General features: G+C 32.6%; 1 protein-coding gene across 2 annotated transcripts; it reads right to left on the bottom strand.

Moving 5' to 3' along the window:
* Positions 1–942: 942 nt before the first annotated feature.
* Positions 943–22,837, bottom strand: LOC144838772 (ral guanine nucleotide dissociation stimulator-like 1). Of its 2 annotated transcripts, none has more exons than XM_078694247.1 (17): positions 22,719–22,837; positions 14,832–14,936; positions 13,472–13,674; positions 13,288–13,347; positions 10,753–10,934; positions 9,222–9,364; positions 7,125–7,337; positions 6,664–6,767; positions 6,420–6,504; positions 5,906–6,022; positions 5,387–5,509; positions 4,916–5,037; positions 4,493–4,609; positions 3,835–4,078; positions 3,159–3,332; positions 2,733–2,850; positions 943–2,411 (listed from the first exon to the last, which is right to left on the bottom strand). In XM_078694247.1, the coding sequence occupies exons 1-17, from the start codon at positions 22,737–22,739 to the stop codon at positions 2,200–2,202; spliced, it is 2,343 nt and encodes a 780-aa protein (XP_078550373.1). In that variant the 5' UTR covers positions 22,740–22,837; the 3' UTR covers positions 943–2,199. The 2 variants fall into 2 exon arrangements, with proteins under 2 accessions (XP_078550373.1, XP_078550372.1); XM_078694246.1 differs by lacking the exon at positions 22,719–22,837 and adding an exon at positions 18,151–18,888.
* Positions 22,838–24,355: the final 1,518 nt, after the last annotated feature.

Below are 24,355 nucleotides of genomic sequence, written 5' to 3'. Positions count from 1 at the left end.
TAATATAAAATTTGTTCATTATTATAATATTTACAAATATACACATTTATTAACAATAAAAAATAATATGAAAGACAATAAAACATTGTTTAAAATAATTGATTGTCGGTGTTTGGTCATTAAGATAGTTCCTTTAATGTTACAGTTAATATAATTGTTTTAATCTTGCTACAGTTGTTGTCACAGTTGCTTTAGTGTTGCTACAGTTGTTGTCATAGTTGTTTTAATGTTGCTACAGTTGTTGTCACAGTTGCTTTAGTGTTGCTACAGTTGTTGTCACAGTTGCTTTAGTGTTGCTACAGTTGTTATCATAGTTGTTTTAATGTTGCTACAGTTGTTGTCACAGTTGCTTTAGTGTTGCTACAGTTGTTGTCATAGTTGCTTTAGTGTTGCTACAGTTGTTGTCATAGTTGCTTTAGTGTTGCTACAGTTGTTGTCATAGTTGCTTTAGTGTTGCTACAGTTGTTATCATAGTTGCTTTAATGTTGCTACAGTTGTTGTCATAGTTGCTTTAATGTTGCTACAGTTGTTGTCACAGTTGCTGTAATGTTGCTACAGTTGTTGTCATAGTTGCTTTAATGTTGCTACAGTTGTTATCATAGTTGCTTTAATGTTGCTACAGTTGTTGTCACAGTTGCTGTAATGTTGCTACAGTTGTTGTCATAGTTGCTTTAATGTTGCTACAGTTGTTGTCACAGTTGCTTTAGTGTTGCTACAGTTGTTATCATAGTTGTTTTAATGTTGCTACAGTTGTTAACATAGTTGCTTTAATGTTGCTACAGTTGTTGTCATAGTTGCTTTAGTGTTGCTACAGTTGTTAACATAGTTGCTTTAATGTTGCTACAGTTGTTGTCATAGTTGCTTTAGTGTTGCTACAGTTGTTAACATAGTTGCTTTAATGTTGCTACAGTTGTTGTCATAGTTGCTTTCATGTTACTACAGTTGCTAACATAGTTGCTTTAATGTTGCTACAGTTTTACTGTTTATTTCTTTGCTGCCATAATAAGTGTTTCTACTGTTAACATTGTTGCTTTCTGTTGATGTTGCTACTTTTGTTGATATTTAGTATTGCTGAAGTCACTAGCATTGTTAATTAACGCTGTTGCCACTTCTAACTTTGGTTATACTATAGATGCGGTCGTCATTGGTTAATCTTGGTATTTGTGTCATTGCAACAATGCTGCTATTGTTCCCCTGTAATGTTAAGTTGTTACTTATGCAAGGGAGATGTAACTCCCTGCTTATGCCACATTTATTGCCGATACAGTTATCATTTTGGCTTGGTGTTTCATTGACATACATCAATTCTCCTAAAGCCAGAATATGTTTGCTAGGTGACAATCTCTGAATTTATGGAAAGCTGGTTATTAAAATGCATAGTAGGAAAGAATTTGGAGCCTTTACAACTTTATAAACTACTACCTACTACTACTATCCAACAACTACTACTGCTGCTGTTAATTTATACATAAACATACATACTGGAAAGACAAAAGGACTGTTTAGGTAGTGCACAGTTTCCAAACATCCATATGCTATTCATACTGTACAGATTTAAGATGGCCGGCTGTATCATATTTATCCCGTTTAAAAAATATCCAGCACACATCTAATAGTGAGGTAAGCTGCGTATGACAGGCCCAGAAGTAATCTCTATTTTAGTGATGAATCCTCAGTGATGAATCCTCTGGGCAAGACTTGGATTTGAACACAAGTCTCTGGGATTGCACCAATCTAAAGTGCCACTACAACTATGTTTATTCCATGAAGGATGATCATACTTCACATTTTGATCTATACAAGACTGTTTTCACATTGTAGTCTGTTACTAATGTGAAACGATGGATGACCAGATTCCACATTGTTTTCCTGTACAAATCTGTTATGCTTGATATGGATCAAGACTTTTTCCACTGCAGACTTCGTTTCAGTCAGCCAACAAAAGAAATTACAAATGTTAACGTTGAACTGAACTGACACACATGGAAATTCTGCCCAACATATTGCTAATTAACAGGACACTTATTTTTACACTTTCAAATCTACATTCTGATACAAATGCAATTGTACTTTGAAAAATCCCAGCTTCTTCAAGGGCATTATTTTTCCAATAGTACCCTGGTAAAGCTGTACTAACATTGTCTATAAGCAACATACATTCAACAATATAAACGTTGTGGAATGCACCACTCTATGTCCTCATAACCATGACGATGAATCAATACTGTTCCTTCTACTGCGAGATTTTTTATTTGTTTTCTTTATCCGTAACACAGTTCCTGACGACGACATTGCACTTTGGGTTAACTTCTCGCTTCCATCTTCAAACTTCCGTTTCAAAATAAATGTTGGTGACTCGACAGACCTGCTCATTGCATAGAAAACATTACCGTTATCAGGTATGACAAGCTCTGGAATAAAAAACATGAATTTTAATCTATCAAAAAACTGCTAGTTTTTAAAGCTTGATTCTCACTAGGACGCAACACAAGGATGTAAGATAATTGACCAATCAAAGGCGACGGATTATTCAAAATATTGGAATCACAATTTGCTGGAGGAGAGTTAACGAAACTAGACAGTATAAAGACGACATGACATGCTTATTGCGTGGGGCTTGAATAAATCATGATAGACTGTGCATCATTAAGCATAGTCGTCATTCTCATACCGCCATGTTTGTAAACTCATGTTTAATAATAATAAAAATTATAAAAATGAAGTTTATTTACCCCCAGATGGAAGACATTGTACTAATGAATACGATGACACCTCATCCTCTTCTACTGATAAATTATGCTTGATAAGAGCATTACGAATCACTACCTGGGTTCGTTCATCTTGCGATACCTAAAATAATACACACATACAGACAGTTATATAGCACTCTGCACACATTGCTACGGGCCACCAGGAATCAGAGTACATACTGCCCTCAATCTCTGCTATAAATTAGTAATATTACCGGATATTTGATGACAATATTAATACAGTACTATTAGGCAGCAGCCACAAAAATGGAATGGTTATTTTTAGTGATAGAAATTTAAAGAAAAACATCTTTATTTAATTAAATCAAATAATTAAATTATATCCTTCCTCCATTTAATTATCCATGAAATTGATTGTATACTAAAAATATCTTTGAATTTACTTACTAATAAACTTTTATAAACATTTCCTTCAATACAATCATCTTTCAAATATTTGATTCGAATGATACAACACGTAGATGAAGACTGCCACCTAGGGTCTAACGACTGGAAGACGCTTGTGTTCTCCACTGACGGATCTAATATCGGCAAGGCTGAGCAAGATTTAGAGTGAGAAAGCTAAAACGAGAAAAAAAAACTATTAAGGAATAAAAAAATCAGAAAGGTCTCTTGCAAGAGGCACGAGGAGGAGGGGGAGGAGATTAACATTCATCATGTGGGGTGGGAGAAAGAGGCAAAAATTAGTCACTAATTAAAATGATATTTATATATAACTCCCTAATATGCTGGGCGTATGAACTTAGAGATCATGCTTCAACAAAATGAATAAACCCTGTTACGTTACTACAAAGGTTACTGACCTCTAATGAACCCATGGGTGTAACTTAATACTAAGAGATGATATATAACAGCAGTTATCTACTTCTACAAGTTACAAATAGTCATATCAGATTTCAACTGTATCGGAGGATTTGTCATTTTAAAAGGTGTCAATATAAGCATATAGGAGGTACTAAATGCACTGATTGATAAGAACAAGTATTTAAATAAGCTTACAAGTTATAACTTTATTGCGTTCTTACAATCAAGATTGTCTCAGAAATAAATAGATAAATCTTACCTTACGATGTTTTGGCAACACCTTGTCTTTCCTATCAGACTTAGTACTATCACTCTTTTGTAGCTTGCCTTCTGTTTGTGATCCTGGAATATAGCCTGGAAGAGTGGTTATCTCGGAGCTGGCAATGCTCATTGTGTCGTCTGACGTACCTGTTCCTTGAGAGCTAAAACTACTATTACTTGTAACACTGCTTCCACTACTATTACCGTTGCTGTTAAGGCCGTCGATATTGCTAAAGAAACGCCTAAACACAAGAATGTATTTATTATGATTATCAGGGAAATTATTAACAGTAACTGTAAAATTGATTAATTTAGTATACATAATAATAATATGTTTGATTTATTTAGATTCATTCGAAAACTCATTGTTCATGACGCTTTGGCCTATTATATTTCTCAACTACATGCTTTTCCCCTAAGGGTCACGTCATGTCAGTGTTGCCAATTCTAGTGGCTGTGTGAGCTAATACACCGGGGTAATATTATAAAATAAGTGTTTATAATATATTGCCTGTCTTGACAGTTTGGGGTCAAAATATCAACATTTCTTTTACGAAAGTCTTTTTTGACATCCTTCAGGTCATTGTAATCTTATGAGCCTGATACTTTGGGTTTTTTTTCTTTGAAATTCGTACAACATTAGAAACTGATCTTACATGAAAGTTCTGGAAGCCCTCTTGGCTAGCCTCATATCTTTTCTAACACTTGGTGATGAAATCACATCCTCACTAGAGTTCCTAAGTGGTGGTTCTATTTCATTTGAAAGCATACAACTGTCAAAAAAAAATTGTATATTAATAAACATTTATTGAAAAATTTTTAAATGGTAACGGCATTGCTGCCTGCATCATATTCCAAGTCTAACCTTAACCATAGTTAATACAGGCGCCACTGTTTTACAGAATTTTCCTATGATACTAGAGAAATTATACATACAGTTCTGAGAATCGGGTACTCATTTTCAGAACTCAATTTCAGTAGCAACCACTTAGTGTTTTGTTTTTCTCATTAAACAATTTAAATATTTTATTTAAAGTTACATTAAATTCCGTACATTAGAAAGATATAAAAGGTCTTACCATTCGTCGTAGTTCCTTCCACGTTGTCTTTTGAACCAATCATCAAAGCCCTTGTCTTTCTGCAAGTTGTAGTTCTTAGCTGCAGTCTGCAGAAGTTTGATTTGGGCCAGTACCTCAAATTCCTAACAAATAAATGTTAATAAAATATGAATATTCTACACTCATCTGTATTACTATTCATAAGCCATGTTCCACACACTACCAATGGCTTAAACATTTCATATTGTATGTTCTAACATGCCAGTTGGAACACACTGAAATGCATGTGAAATATGGTGAAATACTTAAGTGTTCCTGAACTTGACCTGGTTCCCACTAGGATGCAACGGAAGGACGTGAGCGCAACGCAAGCGAGTTTACCAATGACAAACGACAGTTCGACTGTCACCTTCTCTTGTCATTGGTCAAATTACTTGCATTGTGGGAATTTGGGTTGCAATTTAAAAATATAGCGAAACTGTTTTATTTTACCTTTCTTTTTTTCTCAAAGTTAATAAGTCCACCTTCTACGTAATCTGGGAATGCTGTGTCAATCATTGTAAGATCCGTAAGGAAGTATCCGAGATATGGAATAGTACCATACACTGGACCAATCTATAGAAAATTGAAATAAAGTTAGTTATAACAAAATAACACAAACTATTGCATGACCTCAATGCATCCTTGTCATTTGATTGGTTAATTTCATATCATGTGTCATTCAGTATTAGTTGTATTGTATGGTAAATGTTGTATTCAACGGTTCTATTTAATGATTTGATTACATGGCAGCTTTTTGTATTTTTTAAAAACATTTTGTGCAATGTAAAGTTGGTGATGTTTTGGTGTTCAAATATGCATGTGCATTGACCTTTAGTGGTTCCATCTAACTAATAAAAAATTATCATTTTATGAAATTTAAAACTGTCTCTAGCAGGATTTGAACCAACAACCTCAGGAATATAAGGTAAGTATATCAACACATTTTTAGAATGCAAGTAAGGTGCTTACAGGCTCTTCTGTCGGTTTCTTATCTGAGAATCTTCGTATTAAACTTTTCATGGACCTTGTTGAGCCGCTTGAACTAGGGCTGACTGCCTGTGTACTGGCAAACTTGGCTGTACCTTCCTAAAAAAGTAGAAAAAAACTTAGCTTAGAATTAATTTTAGATCTATAAAACCATACCTATTATAGGCTTATAAAACAAGGTTTTATTCAATACATAATTGTAATATATTTGTATTTCCACTTCAGTTTATTATAATTCAGCTATGCTCAATTTTTCTATTTAATTTTTTAAATGTCAGTTGTATAAAGACCAACTCAGACAGCGTCGTACAACAAGGCCTGACGGGTCGTCTTTTTGGGAGAAAATTAAACATGTTTAATGTTCTCCCGGACGACCTAAAAACTATGGCCAACGATATTTCAAGACGACTCGTCTCGTCAGGATTCCACTCAGACAGCACCGACGTTGTACGAGTTGGACTTAATACGTTTTTCAATCTTTCAACCGTATATTTACCTTGTTCAACAACTCTCTATGTGCCTCGTGGTTGTTTTCATCACAGAATATATCAGATAGATCTTCAAACAGTTGCATATGCGATCTAAACAACATAAAATCATACAAAAATGTAATAAAAGTGGGAACCAACCTTGTGAGAATGTTTTACAAATTGGATTCATTGATACTATATTGGAGTTTGCCTCACACGTCTTTAGTTTTAATTAATCTCTTTATTGAAATATAACAAAAAGAATCATACTTGCTGATATCTGCCCAAGTGTTCTTTAACCGATGAATTGGGTGAGATTGCAATGCACTTATTATTGCTTTCAAAGATGAGAAATTCTTCAATGTGCGACACAGCTAAAAACAAAAAAGGTAATTATTGATTGAAGTTTAAGTTTACTTACAAACAGTTTGAAAAAGAATATTCACAGCAAGAAGCAGTCAAACTACCTATAGTAGAGCTTCTTTCTTTGATATACATCATAAACAAATGGAATTCATTACCTTATCACATTGTTTCAAGCCCAAAACTTAACACTTTTAAACGAACATATGACACACACATAAACACTATGAGAGGAGGCAGCCTATACGAGTAATACTCTTTGCCTCTGTATTTCACTTACAGAATAAACATTACTTAAGGTAAGAATCACTTAAGGTAAGTAAAACAAAAGTATATATAGATAATTAAAGAGTAGCCTTGTTACTTACTTGAGCAATATCAATCCACTTGGCAATAATCTTGGCAGAGGCGGCATCCTTTATCATCTTCTTGTCTAAGATGGTCGTCATCACTTTGTATAGAACAGCGTTAAACTGGTCCACTGTTGCCTTAGCTGTTGGGGCTTGGCTACCAGACTTCTTACTGCGCCTCGCCCATACAGATCCTAAGCAGTGCTGAGGTATCACCCGACGAAAGAGCTCCTGCAAAATTGTTAATAAGCAAAATTCAATACTTTTGATTTGCAGTGTTCAATGCACACATTGTTGTAAAATCTGGCTGTAGTTTGGTGGTTAACATGCTTGCCTTCCAATCTCAAGGTCCAGGGTTCAATCCTGAACTACTGTAGTGCCAGGGTTGTAACTCACAAATCTTTAATCCACTTTAGTTGTTCCCTAACTAGCATTTTTATTTATTTGTTTGTATGTGATTTCTGATAATTTTCTCCGTACAGCGCTTTGATCTTCTGGAAAGGCGCTTTATAAATAAACAATAATAATAAACCTCAAATGAGTTTATAAGCACGATGAATTATAAAATAATTTATCCATCCTGTAATTGGTGAGTTTGTGCTTGCTGTTGGATGCGTATGAAATATAATTTGTAAAAAATATAACAAAAATCAAACATCTATCGAACAAAATTATGTGTCGTGTGATATTAGTTTGTTGTCTGTTTTCAATTTCATAAATTTAGTTTCAATTGGTATTGATGTGCTTGAGATAACATATCAACATATTATAATTCTTTAAGCTCATTTATGTTGTGAAATCAAATATCTGTAAACAAGATTGTGCATCACATGGAATCATAAGGTTAGCTGTTTTTTAGTTGTATAGAGTTTGTAAAAATCCATCACGAGTGTTGAATTGGCTCTTTGTTGTTGTTGTTGTTGTATTACAAATTTATTAAAAAGGGAAAGTTACTATATCGATGAAGTCAAAACAATGTAGCAATATTGCATGAATATTATTTTGAATGGTTCCTGGAGAAGAACGAGGTCAAAGGAAAAATAAAGAGGATCTTATGATATAATTTTGAATGATACTTCCTGTCCAATATGCCAAATATAAACTAGATTTGTTATTGAAAACAAAATACAAAATATAAAAAAAAAAAAAATCATGTAGTACAGTATCTGTATCTTACATATACTGTAAGCATGCAAGTATCTATTATGAATATTTTAAGCACATCTATTTTGTATATGTTCTATTATAAATATGAACCTTGTTTACAAAGTACTTATGGCCTCAGTTAGTTATGTTTTCATGCATGTTTGTTTCTTTTAATATTTGTTAGTTAGCAGGATTACTCAAAAAGTTATTGCCCAATTTTAAAGGATGGTTTCTTAGCTGTATGGGAACACATCATTATATTATAATATGCCTAGGTGGAGGTTTGCGCTATATGAATGCTCTTCTACTTTATTTATGTAACATGTTTTATAGTACTTAAATACAAATAAGCAACATGTTTTGTAGCACTTACTGTATTACAAACAAACAATGTTTTATAATATTTATTACGAATAAGAAACATGTTTTAATAGTACTTTATGAATAAGCATCATGTTTTTAATAGTACTTTATGAATAAGCAACATGTTTTAATAGTACTTTATGAATAAGCAACATGTTTTAATAGTACTTTATGAATAAGCAACATGTTTTAATAGTACTTTTTGAATAAGCAACATGTTTTAATAGTACTTTATGAATAAGCAACATGTTTTAATAGTACTTTATGAATAAGCATCATGTTTTTAATAGTACTTTATGAATAAGCAACATGTTATATAGTACTTAAATACAAATAAGCAACATGTTTTATAGTACTTATATACAAATAAGCAACATGTTTTTAGTACTGATTATGAATAAGCAACATGTTATATAGTACTTAAATACAAATAAGCAACATGTTTTATAGTACTTATATACAAATAAGCAATATGTTTTTAATACTGATTATGAATATTTTATTAGTATTTTGTGGTTTCTAATACGAATAACCACTTTTTTATGTAACATACCTTATGTAAACTCTTTTTAAAAACTAATAACTTAATTTTTTTTAAATACTTACTGCATCCATGAAAGTGAGTTGTTCAGCAAATACGCGGCTGTCTATCTCAAGAAAACTGTTGTAACTTTTGTTACGATCATGTATCAAGATATCAACCTCATCACAAAATGAAAAGTTGAACTTTCCACTTCCAACCAACTCATCTAAAAATGAATTTAAATAAAAATTAATGGGTTAAACAAATTGATTTGTTAAACCAATCTAATGCACTATGATAACAATCTCAATTTAAATCAATCTCAATAAAACTCATGTTATGAAATAAATCAAGATAGTTGATCGAAAAAAGGGCTGAACACTATTCTTAAACAAAGATAAGAAAACTGTTTTTAGATGAATTATTAATTTAAATTCAATAAATATAAACTTTAGAAATATGGAGTTAGCAAAATATTTTAAAAAGTAGCATTCCTACTACAGTATGTTGGTATGAAATCATTTCACTTTCAGAATACTGTATCAAAGAAAATTTGTTTTACAATTCTATGATCAGCAACATTCTAAAGCTCTGTGTACACTACCAGACTAGTTTGACAAAAATGTGCGATGTGCTCAAATATGGTAGTGACATGCCCAAATATGGTAGTGATATGACATCATCATGTCACATAATGTTTGATGTTTGATAGTGTAGACAGAGCTTTAGTCAGCAAATTGTCTACATTTTGATCCAATTATGGAAAGAAAAGTGGTAATTCTATCAGCTAGTTCAGCTGGAGTTCATGTCCATCAGCCTTTAAGAGTAATAATTCACAGAGATGTGGAGATGTAGCCTGGTGGTTTTGTTACTTGTTTACTGATAACAATAATAATAATAATAATGTCATTCCTATTGAGCTTCATGCTTATAGCTTCTAAGCCCTTTATTTATTTATTTATTTATTTAAATTCAATTTCTGCCATATACTGTACATAACAAAGAAGACAAAACAATTATAAAAGGAGGCACGGAAAGACCAAACAGGTGCTAAACACCTATGCTAGTTGGTCAACCCAGAACAGAGAAAAATAAATAAATTACGTTCTACAATAAAAGCATCGACAAGAAAGTGACCAACTACACACACTTTACATTATTACCCCGGTTATTTATATATAGTTTTGGATCAAACACGTATGGAAACATACTCCTATAAGGCAGCCTTAGAGCAGTTGTGTTTTGACCTTACCGGGTACCCATTTGTACACCTGGATAGAGCAAACATAAGTAAAGTGTTTTGCCCAAGGATAGAAACAATGCGACGACAAGTGTTAGATTTGAACTCCCGATCTCATGATCAGTAGTCCAACATCAAACACACTGCGCCACAAACCCTGATCCATGTTTTCTGGGTTCAAATCCTACCGGATGTCAGGATTCAATTCCACTACCACATATATTTTTTCAAGACTTTACTTGTGTAGAGGATCTTGTCTTTTATTTGTCCTGTGAGATAGATTACCACCATGTTCATCAGCCTTAAGAATAATTCACAGAGATGTGGAGATGTCATGATTACCATCTTTCTGATATTGGGGAAACATTTCTTACCGTCACTATTACTCTCGTCAACTCTGAAACCTTCTAGTTTGAGATGCGCTCGTTGATAAAGCTCTTTATCGTTGACCTCTTGGCTGAATGCCATTAATCTCTGCAAACAGGGGTGATTAGGGGGCTCACGAAAATCATCCATGTTCTCATCCATCCATACCATTAACACTGATCGAATGTTCCTGAAAAATGAAAAAGCAGTTTGCATTAGAACATAAAGATATGCTATTATATCTACATTTTTATATGAACAATAAATTTCCGAAAGGACCAATAAAGATAACGTGACTTGAACTTGATTTGACTTAGCTTCTGTGGATAAACACACTACATTCCCATACCTACCATAAAGTGTTTATAGACTACTGTGTGTTTGGACACATACGTTGGGTTAAGTTTGGGAAGTAGTGGGTCATTTAACATTAAATGACTCCAAATTTATGGGTAGATTATATATATAAGGTGAGATTATTCCAGGGGTGGGGTTATGCCTAGGGTGGGGTTATGCCTAGGGTCGGCTTATACACCAGGGTGAGCTTAAACCAGGGGTGGGCTTATAAACAAAGGTGTGCTACAGTATACCCACATTAATTGAGTTATGTAATATCAATTTTAGTTGGAAGAGAGAAACCATGTGAAAAATCATAAAAACTGAAATTTGAACTCAAACTTTTCCGCTTGTTATTGATTTGCAGATACTCTAATGTTAGATAAATTTGATAGCGAATATTTTCACATTCAACTGTTATTGTTATGCTCAAACAGCACTAGTTCTTGATTGTACATACACGCAATTGAGATTCAATTGATACAGTATGCCCTCATTTTAGCATGAATTTACAAGGTGAATAAATGTATGATATTTCCAATTACGAATTCAAAATGACATCTATCTAATCAAGGTCAAAGGTGAACAAGGAAATGATATAAATACTAAAGATTAACTACTGACCTCCCGATTTATTGATTTGATAATAAAAAGTAACGAGGCCTCATATTAATTTATCTATCTTGGATGTTGCTTATTGCATGCTTAGTTTAACAATAATGAAAATGAAATTATGTTTAGGAAAATAAGTAGAAAGTAATAAACACATGAACTATAAATAGATAAATCAGGACACATGGTACATGAACTCACTAATTGTATGCAGTGGAAATATGTTCATTTTAGTGTTAAATATGTGTAGCATTTTTTTTTTGGAACTGAAGGATGGAGAAAATTGATGAAATGTATGCAACTGATAATTCTCTTCAGTAATGGTAAACTTGTTGATGGAACTAAATGATTGAAAACAAATTATGAAATGTGTAGCCACTTTTTAGTACTGTATCAAAATAAGAAAATTATATGATACTGTCAATCACATGTGAAAAACACATACTGTAATCAACGTACTCCTTAACCTAACATTCCATGATACAGGCATCACATGTGATACACCTGAGATGCTGTATTATGGATTTTCTTATGATATTGGACAAGTATTGTCATAGATGTCAAGATGCGGCACTGAGAATAGTGTGCACAATGTGATATGTCGTTGGGAAATCAAACATCTATAAAATATGACATGACATTAGGGTGGGTAGAAAAAGTTAAGAACATGTTGAGGTTATAAAAGTGACTTATGGTGGATGCTATGTAACACTATAAAGCTGCATGGAATCTCTTATATTTACGTAATTTTGGCTGGTCACTTTGGTATTATTCAAAATGTCATCATATGATGTCCAAATATGGAATGAATGCATTGATGCTACTAAACATATATAATGTTGCATTTTGAAAATGTCTTTAATTACTGTAATTTAGAATGGCATATGAAGTAAATGAAACTAAACTAATCGCAAATATCAGAATGTAATCTTTGCTGAAAATGATCAAATATGGTATTAAAATACAGCTCATTTACATTTTACGCAACGATGGCGCCAAGCCATCGAGGGTAAGCTTCTCCAGGTATTTGCCTTTCTTGTCTAACCTGAGAACATATTAGAAAACATGATATTGCTTGTGGGAACAAATCACTTGAGAAATGTGTTCTACAGTATGTTAATTACAGTGCAACATTGCAGTTGTGTACAAAGTATAGGTACATGATTACATACAGTATATAATATGTATATTTTTGACCTTTGATTTTTAGCAAAGGTTAAACTAATATTTCTTTTTAGACTATTAAGTTAATAGATACTTTAATGTGAAGATGATGTAGATAGACCATAATGTAGATATTATATATACCCATGGCTTTTAGATTGTATCGTTTTTAAGGAATGTATTTTTAGGTGTTTTAACTGTGTTTATTCATGGCTGGTCTTGTAGTATTTTTAAAGGGTAAATAAATAAATAGTATACAGTATAGCACACTCATGTTTGTGTACTCTTATGTTCTTAACCAGAGTACCACGAGAAATGACTCGGACTATATATTGTGGTTCATAATTATTACGAAAAATGAAATCTAAAATGATTAAAACAGTACTGTCTGCAGATTGGATAAAAATATATATGATGTTAAAGCTGCTTACTTTTGGACTGCTTGTATAACACGCTTGTTGTCTTTTTCTTCTTGTTCGATACTATGATAACTAAATATGAAAAAATAACAATCAAAATATTTATAAGTAAATACAGAAAAACTTGGTTAGCAGTGTTATGTTTTTATGAATAAAGTAATAAACATATGAATATTAATTAGGTCAATAAACTCACTTTTTTATAAGTAAATCAAGAACTTGGTTAGCAGTGGTAAATGTCTGATAGGTGGCAAAGAATACGCTAATAAAATTAGAGTCCATTTCGCTGACAGCAACCGTCAGATTCTCTACGAGTTTTTCAAGAGTGGCAGCCTTTGTGCTGCGTACTCGGTAGATCTCCCATTCCAAGTGAGAGGGACCAGACCCATCTCCTGCGGCCTGTGAATGAAACACAACAAGAAGTTGAATTTTGGAGCTCTATGCATATCAGTAATTGAAAATCATCAACTTGCTTATTTTGTTGAGGAGGGAAAACAAGTTCATAGGTATATTCAATGCTCCAAAAGCCAGACTCAATCAATCAATCAAAATTAATACCATAATCAATATCATAATAATTAATTAAAGTAAACTCTAAAAATGGATTATGATATTAAACACATTTGCCAGAAACATCATGGGCTAGCCCAAATGTATTTTTTTGGGATAGCCAATGAGTAAAGTATGGCTACCAACTCTCAACAAAATACAAATTTAGAAACGATGATGGTGGTTTTTGGACTGTACCATTTATGGATAGGGGTGTTTAATGAATTATCTACTCTTCAAAGTGAGATTAAGGCTATTGTTGCTTTATCCAGGTAAGCTAGGCACAAAATAGACTGGATCTTTTCTTACCCAAATAAAAGCATTTGTTGTTAAATCCAGGTAAGTACAAATAAGATTACCACCTTCGTTTTTGTAACCGGAACAAGATGAAAAATGGCCCAATGCCAAGAATGTCTTTTAAAAAATATATATACTCGTTCTACTCGTTCCGAATGTTAGCAACATCAATTTTAATGTTGGCAATAATGTACTTTAACGATGATGATGACTAATACTTCTAATCACGTTTATTGCCAACATTACTCAGACCATTATGTTTAATAGGTATAATTTGATTTCATGCTCCACGCCATCTGTCTATACATTCTTTTAAACTTTGTTTTGACATAGTGTTGTACCAATATAAATGTATTTTAATATTTTCCAATTTTTAAAATGGCATTTCGGATATTCTTTTTCACAACAGAAACATAGGACTAAGACATAATAGTTAACATAAGATGCAAAAAACGACTCCAACATTTCAGAACTTTCAATTTCCAATATTTTTTTTTTTCAATTTGAAAATAACATTTATTTACTTCCTTTTTAGATTGAATAACATACAAATGACAATAAATTTCGGGGAGGGAGAGAGGGAGAAGGCAGGATCCCAGAAAGATACAGGATCTTGAGTCGAACTTGGCCTGAGGATTGTTTTGTTGTTCCTTGACACGTTCTCATGTCAAATACAGTAGATAGGTCCAAATAATATAATTCATATTAACCTGCAGTGCTATGGGGCTGGTCCTATTGTAACGAATCTTCTTCAAATAGACATTGTAAATAGCGCCCTCTTCACGTTCTTCTCCCCAAAACCGAGTGGCACTATCCTAAAATATAATAATAAATAATATTTAAAATATTTAGATATGGCATAGATAAAATCCGTAAGTGAAAACAAAATATAACATTCATTCAGAATGGACAAAAAGTTTTTTATTAAATGTATTTATTCCAGAACCATAACAAATATCTTGAAGATTTGAGTTTGTGAGAAGTCTTGTTTCAGAATAGATGCCTTTTCTATGAAATGATTTATTGCTTTCAAGTCTGTAAAATTTGTTAATAAAGCAATGACGCAATCAGTAAATGTCTGGCTAATTAGGATTACCATCATTAGAAGAAACATGAACCGAAGTAATTCTAAACATTCGTGTTTGATAACATAAACTTCAGAGGACTCTACCTAAAGAGAGGAAAAGATGGGTATGCTAAAGTTAATCAAGTGAATTAATACTTGATTTAAAAGTCTCAAATGTTAGCCCAGGAAAATAAAACAGTATACATTAGAATCCCTCTCCATTGTGATACTCCTTCCTATTCAGGGGACACCTTATAGGAGACTTGAGTCCTAAATGTATAGCTTTAATTGGGGTTCCACTGTAATTAAACTCCTATATTACTATACACCCAATATTTATTATTAAAAAATGTCTTAATTATAAATGTAAGCCTGCTTGTATTGTACAAATTAGTGTACAATAACTGCCTTTAGAACAAAATCATTAAAATAATGTTTTTTTTTTACTTTAAGCCGATATCTTATTGGCGTGTTCAAATGTATTTTTAGTATGAAAAAGGAATGTTTATCTATTGAATGTTGAATTATTATTTAAATATTATCATATTATGTACGCATAATATATAATATATAATGTTACCATATGTGAGAACCCTAGTTACACATTTTGTATGCAGTCGGTAGCTGGAAAAACTCCAGACTAGAGTTCACGATATTTTTTTGGTTCTGTTCTTAAACTTTACTTAATTTTCCATGATTTTTTATCAGGCCACCAGACCAGAATCTGGTCTCAGTGTGAACGTGAATCCGGTCTCAGTGTGAACGTGAATCCGGTCTCAGTGTGAACGTGAATCCGGTCTCAATGTGAAAGTGAATCCGGTCTCAGTGTGAACGTGATCCCGGTCTCAGTGTGAACATGAATCCGGTCTCAGTGTGAACGTGAATCCGGTCTCAGTGTGAACATGAATCCGGTCTCAATGTGAACATAAATCCAGTCTCAGTGTGAACCTGAATCCGGTCTCAGTGTGAACATGAATCCGGTCTCAGTGTGAACATAACTTAAAGCTTTAATTAAGATTACTATTATCTATGATTTTAATGCACACTGATAATGCTATAACTATTTTCAGTTTCATAAAGATTGTATTGTGAAACCTTCACATCTAAGGTCATGTGTGAATTGAAACTAAATTTTGATATTACTGTAACAAAAAATTTAAAAAAAAGATTTATTATAAATAATAATACCGGTAATAATAAAGTTGCTCATTTACTTCTTTCGGATTCATTAGATTGGCCTGAAAAAATAATGTTTTTGTTGAAATGACATTTAAATAATGTAACATCAGAAATTCACTTTAACCAAAAATTGGGATAACAAAAATTTACCTGAAATTAGTAAAATCGGTCAGACAATGGTTTTTGGTCAAAATTTAAAACCATTTATTTTGTCTTTTTATTTAAGTGAAATCATTTTTTTTTCTACGGAAGTGAAAAATATTATTATTATTATTATTAAACTGTGAAATGGCCAATTCAAAGTCTGATTTTATTAATCTCATGTTTTTGGGGGATGATACATCTTTCAAGACATTTTTATAACATTACCTTATTCTTAGAAATGTTTTTGTGGCATCATTACTTCGTAATAGCACATAATAATGCATATGACGACAAAGGTTTCATTTTATAATCTATTAAACAATTCATAAAACATTGACCACGAGATTTAAAAGGAAATGACAGCAACAGAACTGAAACAATGATTAGCATTTCATTTTAAAAGAGAGGTTCAGTCATTAATGTAAAAATTAGTCAATCAATCACATGTTTGACCCCTGACCCCAATTAGTAAAATCTGTCAACTGAGTTATATTACTATCACTATCATTATTATAATTAATACTATTACAGTATCATTTGTTTGGTCATTACTGTACACTAAAAGATTCCTAATAAGGCTCTTTCCAGTAAACAATTAGTTAATTAATTAGTACATCTTTGATGTCAATTAGTACAATCTGTTAACAATTGATTTATTATAATATCGCATTGTTTGTTTGTTATACCAAGGTTTCACATGCAGTACTGTAGTACACATGACACCACAGCAGTAGCGAACTGATGTGACTTTAATATGGAGATAGTAAATATTGCATGTATGAGAAGTAAAGATCACAGACGTTCCAACCTGTTACCAGTAGAGTAACACAGGGGGAAAAGGCCCCTGGTTTAGCACTCCAAATTTGCCCTCCAACGCTGGGTAGTGTTGTATTGGGCTGGTCATGCTCTGGTGGCCTTTAAGCTCTGGGGTCCCTGGTTCAGAAATGGTAGTAATATAAGATAAAAATATTTTTCAAACTGATTTTTACTGTCTGAATTCTATTTTTTAAAAGGTTCTGAATTTCATACATAATTACTGTACAACAATGAACAATGTACCTTAACATTGAAATAATAATGATTACGCAAGGTATTTTACGTCAAATTTGTTAAAACGTGCTGAATCCATTAAAGCGGGTCAGAGCCATTAACAACAACGCAAACCTCCCGAAATTGTAAACTTGGGTGTTTCATCATCTGTAGTCATTTAACAGAAAAAATTGATTTATTACAATATCACATGCGGTTGTGAAATATTATATAATAGTGTTTAATATGTATCACACAGCATAACAGACTACTAACTGGAGAACTAAGTCTAATCTTAATTTTTGGGCTAGCAATCTATCATTTGAAAAAGTAAAAATGTCAATGTGCATCATTTTGTTTGTCAACACTAAACGTATTGATTACAATTTTACAGTGTGAAAATGAATCACAATAGTAGAATAATCAACACATCAACAATTGCCAATACCAACAAACTTTGTACATATCGTTAAAATTAATTTATGAATCCCAATCTAGAAAAATTAATAACAACTTGATCAAACCATTTGCGTGTATAAAATAATGTAAAAAAAAATATAAATATTACAGTACCAAAAAACACTAATCAACTAATCAATAGTAATACCAACCTTCGCAGTTCTAGTAGAGTGCCTCCGCACATCAGCTTTTAATTTATTTTTATCTCGCGTGTTGAACGAGTGAGTACGCATTCGTCTTTTAACAAACATTTTCAATCAAATAATTCTAACTACACCACAGAAAAACCAACATAAAGATTTATATCCATTATGAATACTGTATTATTATCATCATAATACACCGGCAAGCACAGTGATGATAAAAACAGATGTGAATTTTCTTATTGCCGCCAAACGAAGATAATATAAGCGACCTTGATATTGCCCTTTTCTTGAGATATATCCAGGCTCTCCGGCTCAAAACAATAGCAGTAGCGCAGCCCACAGAAATTGGAGATGTGCGAGTTGAGATAAGTTTGACAAAACAAGGCCTTGAAGTGAACAGTGTATGGCTGTTGGAGTACAGATCATTAAATATTAAAAGCAGCCTCGCATCAGAGTAATAAACAACACATCAGGTACCAGCAAAATATTATTTGAATGATATTATTAACAGCGTGTCAGTATAGCATTATGGGTACAGTTTACAATGCGGAGTGAAGATAGATCACACACGCTATAGCAAGTTCAAGGAGGGATGAATGCAAATCAAAATCGAATGAATCCTAGAATGCCAGAAGATGTATTAACTTCAATAAATCACAGATAAGAATACAGGCTGTCCATTTGCAACATCATCACACACAAAGAACTGTTTATAAAGTACTCCAGTAATAATCCAATTATGTAGCAGCAGCACACAATGAGGAGGAAGTATTCAATTAGAAATTCAGATTGCTTGCATGAACGCACACATGCAAATGACCCACAAAAAAATTCAAATTTAATTAACAATACACAACTAAATGCTGTAGAATGATGAAACAATTTGCTGTAACTGGTAAAATCATAAAGTTAGGTACTAAGCAGATGTTGTACCGGAAGGAAATGCAATGGGAAATGATAAAAGCCACAGATAGGATCTATCGTCCTATTGAAAGTAAGGATGCTGGTTTAACAGGAAGTGATCATTTCAACCACTGGCCATACAGACCATTGGTACTATCACAGCTTAATTTAATAATAAGGAAACAAAACTATCTAGGAAAACGTTAGTATTACCATTGATCTAATGGTAGCGCATTTTGCATCAAGATGCATGGGTAGAAAAGTTGGATTACATTACAAGTTTGTTCATTCTTAAGATTATTTTTCTCATTACCGTACATCTTTGGTTTTGCCGTTACCCCACTCTTTTTTGGGGTCACATTCAAAATTGCAAGAGGCATGGCCTAGTATTCCCAAAACAATCCCACTGATTTGCCATCCCTCAATTACAGTATACCGTACCACAGAAATCAGAAATCATCATTATTGATGCTAAAAGAAAAAGATAGTTATTATAGAGGGCAGCATTCTGTTTTAATCAAAGACTGTATGTTTATTGTTAAAGTGAGATTCAAAATAAAAGGAACTTTATCACTCAGAAAACCCATTCTTATCTTTATGGTCCTAAACAAACAAGGGTACACTTTTTAGCATCATTATAATTAATAATATTAAGTCAGACACCCATACTGACTTTAGTCGTCCTAGATATTGTATTGTAGTGTTAAAAATCTCATCAAAATTAATAAAGTATACTATTTGCAGGGGCGGATCTGGCATTGGAACATGATGTGCCCAGTCTAAACCCGCCTCTGATTTGATTGAAAATCATTCAGTTGTATAATAACTGCGTCAGTGTAGGTTGGAATTTTTTCTACTGACGTCACATGAGTCCATTGCTCATTGTGATGTATGTAATCAGTATTGTACTAAAAAACTAAACAAACTAACAGTATCATATTCATAGTTTATACAATATTAATGTAACATCTGAATATATATAATAATAATATTCTAAAAAATAATAACACTCATGCATTTTACAACTTTGACAACTGCTAAAATTCCTACACAAATCCCCATTGTTCCCAAAATATTATGGAATTGTAAGATTTAATCTAGCAAAAAGGAACAACAATAAAGAATGGATGCCTCACTAGGTTTCCATTGAATCATTTCTGGCAGTTAAAACCTGTGACAATCTTGTCATAACTGGTTCATATATTTTGTATGGATAACACGAATCATCGCTGTATACAAACTAAATAAGAATTGCATAATATATGCGATCTAGGAAATTTACAGTAAATATATATATAAACATCTACTGTAATAATAAATATCACAACTTCTTTATAAGGCTAACTACACCAAAACATTTTAAGTATTCATTTGAATTCTCTTATCATTGTCAAGTCATCCTTCTGATTTATTAATAAGAATTGCTATCTTTTCAGATAGTAACGTCCTAAATAAACATTGTGTTGTACGATCACTTACAATTACATAAAATAATTATTAACAACACAGGGTTGGAAATTGATTGAAAGTACCGTAGTTGTGAATAGATGTAGGCTAATTAAATATCTTATTGTCAAATCATCCCTTCGATTATTAAACAATCTCGTAAATCTTTTTTGATAGTATAATTAATGTCTTCTTCTTAATGTTGTAGAATCTCTTTTCACAAATTCAAAATCTTTTTTTTTTGGGGCCAATGAGTTTGAAACTAAATAATAGTGTTGTTTATTTACAGTAAATAACACCGAATTAAATACAATACTTTGATTACTCAATTGTGATGTTATAAATTGAATAAATAATGTTTTTAACTTTGGAATAAAATAACGATCAATTTTATCATCAATTGATTTGTTTTGTATGTAGGGTATTGAAATCTACAGTTTATCTTGGTAAAATTTAGCATTTAAAAATAAATGATTTGTCATTCAATTGTAAATAACAAAAGTGTTATTGTTGTATTCAGGGTGTCAATTGTAGTAAATTTTAAAATACAGTATGTGTCATGCGTTTGTAGGGGTCAATTTTTCAGGAAGGGTTTTAGGAGATTACTGTAAATCACCAATTATCATTGTACTGACAGCTTGATATCAATCATGCTAAAAAAACCTTGGCTTGAAATCTATCATCATCATCATCATCATCATCATCATATCAACGATACAGTTTTGTTTCTATTTAGAGTTAAGGCCAATTCACACAGCCAAGCAGGAATGGTAAGCGGTAAGGTGAAAAACAAAAATATAGAATTTATACTCGTCTGTGTAAATTGGCCATTAGAAGTTGAATCTTTAATTTCTGATAGAATGTCTCAAGTCAATCAATGCTATAAAACCTTAAACCTTCCAAATACTGGCCCTTAACTCAACTAACTAACTAAAAAAGAAATTAATTTATCAGTTTTTCCAATTGTTTAAACTACTGTATGCTTGAAATATAGTGAGTTTATGATGTTTCATTTGTGCTGCTGGCTTAGTGTAGTATGTGATTTGATTTGATTGACATACTGTACATTACATACAAGGTGTTTATACTGGTTTCACAGGCACTGTAGGGAAGACATTTTTGGGCTTACACTTACAGGTTTGGGAGTTTGTACAGCTCAGTAATTGATGTAACTATTGGGCTTATGTACTGGTATCTCTATACAGTACACTAGATCTACTGTAAACATCCAATATAATTATATCATTGTTTACATTTGGAATATTATTTCTAATATAATCCGACAACCTTTGACCTTCTATTGATCATCCCTGGTTTATGTTGTTATCTATTGATTGTAAATTATAAGTTTAAATATTGTACTGTACCATACGGTGATAGGACCACCATAGGTACCTACACGACTGTAAGGGGTATAAAAAGAACATTATTAATTATAATATCAAATGTTTTATCAGTAAAAACTTGTGAAGATAGTCACTAATGATGCTCTGACTTGACAGGGTTGTTGTAGTTTCTTGGTGCTTCATGAAAACGAAAGACCAGCATGCCTTGTTTTGACGTTTGAATGATTGGGGAAACTGTATTGTGTTCTGTCTGTTTTCCCATTTTTAGGCTAAAATTGTGCATAGTTTTGTAACTGATTTTATTAATATATTAGGTGTCTGGCATAATATGATCTCACTTAATAATACGACCACACATTGGACTACCACATATCAGACAAGTGTTATGAGTTAAAGCTGAAAGAGAATGGCTTAATTTATTAATATTAATAGTAATGACAGCCACTTGTCACATGACTCTCGGTCCATTTAATTTTTGAAGTTAAAAAGGTCTGCCAGTCAGCCACTAAAACCAGCTGGGATAAAATAGAAAGTTAAGTAGTTATTTATAAATTATTCCACATGGCACAGTATTTTATATTATTAAAACCATTTTTTGTTATACAAAACATTTCAATCTCGAAAATGAACTAGGCCTACTTCCTCTGCTAGTATTTGTATGTTCTTGGCCTAACCAGCTGCAGGATACCGCCAAGATAAAGGTAACAAACAACGCAAGGTAAAAACAAATGTCAACAAACAAACACCACCAACCACCCAGACGATACTTCATCATGTCATGTTGTGTTGGTGGTGGTGGGCACATCCGTACCACTCATCCTGCTGGGAGAAGAGCCGAAGTTAATAAATATAAACAATTACAAAATGAATGACACTTACATGTATATCTCGATGATCCATGGGATCATGTTATTTATAGATTGGTATAATCAATATATAAATGTATCTTAAAACGCCATTTTAATACAGATATTTATCCTTCCATTTTTCTTCTTCGCCCCAACAGACCTACCACTCATGCACTCAATGTTTTTGTTTAGAGTTACGTGACGTCACGTGCCCTAATTGAAATACCGCCCCCAATTTTGTCTCCGTACTTTAAACTTTTATGTAAAATCATTAATATTTATTATTATAAATAGGCCTAAAAAACTCAATTCATCGCATTTATCAACATCTGTATTCTGTTGTTTTGTTTTGAATAGGTCTTGATTTGATTTTCCATACATTACTGAAGGAATCGTGTGTGTCCAAAAAAAGGAGAAATTATTAGGAGTTGTTTTAATATTGGAGTTTGTGTTCGGCGTCGATCGTAAGTACAGTACGTTCACGATGTCATATAACACGGCCGTTGAGTTAGTACTAAAAGTCGTTCAGATATATGTAATGCTTTTTGCATGTCATGCGAGGCGATCCACTTTTGAAATAAATCTGTGAGTGTGCTCCGTTGTTTGGTTCGCACAAACTTATTATTATAAATAGGCATAAAAAACTCAATTCATCGACGGGGACAAGAAGAAAGTACGCGCATCAACCAATCAAATTTTGGCAGACGCAACCACCATGACTATGACGCAACGCAAGAAGCGATATGACCAATGAAAAGTGCCAATTTCGAATGATCCTTACATCGCGACGTGACCTAGAAAACCAAGCTTTTAGCCAATCACGACAACGCGATAGAATATACATCACGCGTCGTCGTGATTGGTCAAATTACGCATTGCGTTAACTTTTTACGTCCTTCCTTGCGTTGCGTCGTATATTCGGGGAAGATTTAACTACTTCTGACCATGGATAGTTCCATGTTCTGACCTATGGTTTCCTTTGTTGATTTAATAATTTGACTTTGGATATTTGACTTTGTCACTAGATCGTCGATAATTAGCGAACTAATCCCACAACATAGTTAGGAGTGACCAGAAGTGTTGAGTCATATTTCGACTTATTTTTAAATGCATTTTAAAGTGCAACTTAACAACAAGTCAACTAAGAATATATTTTCCAGATCAGCAGCCCTGGTTACCGTTTCCTTTTTAAAAAATACAATAACATTTAATGTTGATGATAGATATGAGGGTTGGTGACGATTAACAATAATTATTTATAAATTATAGACTATATTAAGCCCAAATGTTAGAAATGATAAAACACAATGTAAACGTCAATAAGCCATGCTCAAGCATACTACTAGCAGTTAGTTTTAATATCAAGTATGTCCAACAACAACGTGTAAAATAGCCTGCATACAAAGAATAAAATCCTATCGAAAATAATACTACTTACTAAACAGGCACAGTACTACCTGTAATATTAAATAACAATAGTGAATTAATAATAACTGTTTGATACCTGACTGTGAAATTGGTCGCAAAAATGACATCAAAACATCTGCCGAATGTAAGGGGAATTTAAAAAGGTACGTGCCTCATCTCAAACGACGCACGTAGTCCCGAGTAACGATTTCGGCTTTCTATGCTAGATGGATATTTGTTTGAAATTTAAATAAAGTATGT

Source organism: Antedon bifida, chromosome 3, assembly GCF_963402885.1.
Source record: "Antedon bifida chromosome 3, ecAntBifi1.1, whole genome shotgun sequence".
In the NCBI taxonomy this organism is placed as follows: Eukaryota; Metazoa; Echinodermata; class Crinoidea; order Comatulida; family Antedonidae; genus Antedon; species Antedon bifida.
Note: the sequence above shows the minus strand (reverse complement) of the source record. Positions and strands in the feature narration are given on the sequence as shown.

What these genes read in the sequence shown, in the direction of transcription:
- LOC144838772 (XM_078694246.1), bottom strand. Translation starts at nt 18,249, where the DNA reads ATGTTTGTTAAAAGACGAATGCGTACTCACTCGTTCAACACGCGAGAT. An exon ending in ACTTGGGCAGATATCAGCAA is followed by an intron (nt 6,505 to 6,663) that starts GTATGATTCTTT and finishes TATGTTGTTTAG; the next exon opens with ATCGCATATGCAACTGTTTG. An exon ending in TGTTGCCAAAACATCGTAAG is followed by an intron (nt 3,333 to 3,834) that starts GTAAGATTTATC and finishes TTCTCGTTTTAG; the next exon opens with CTTTCTCACTCTAAATCTTG.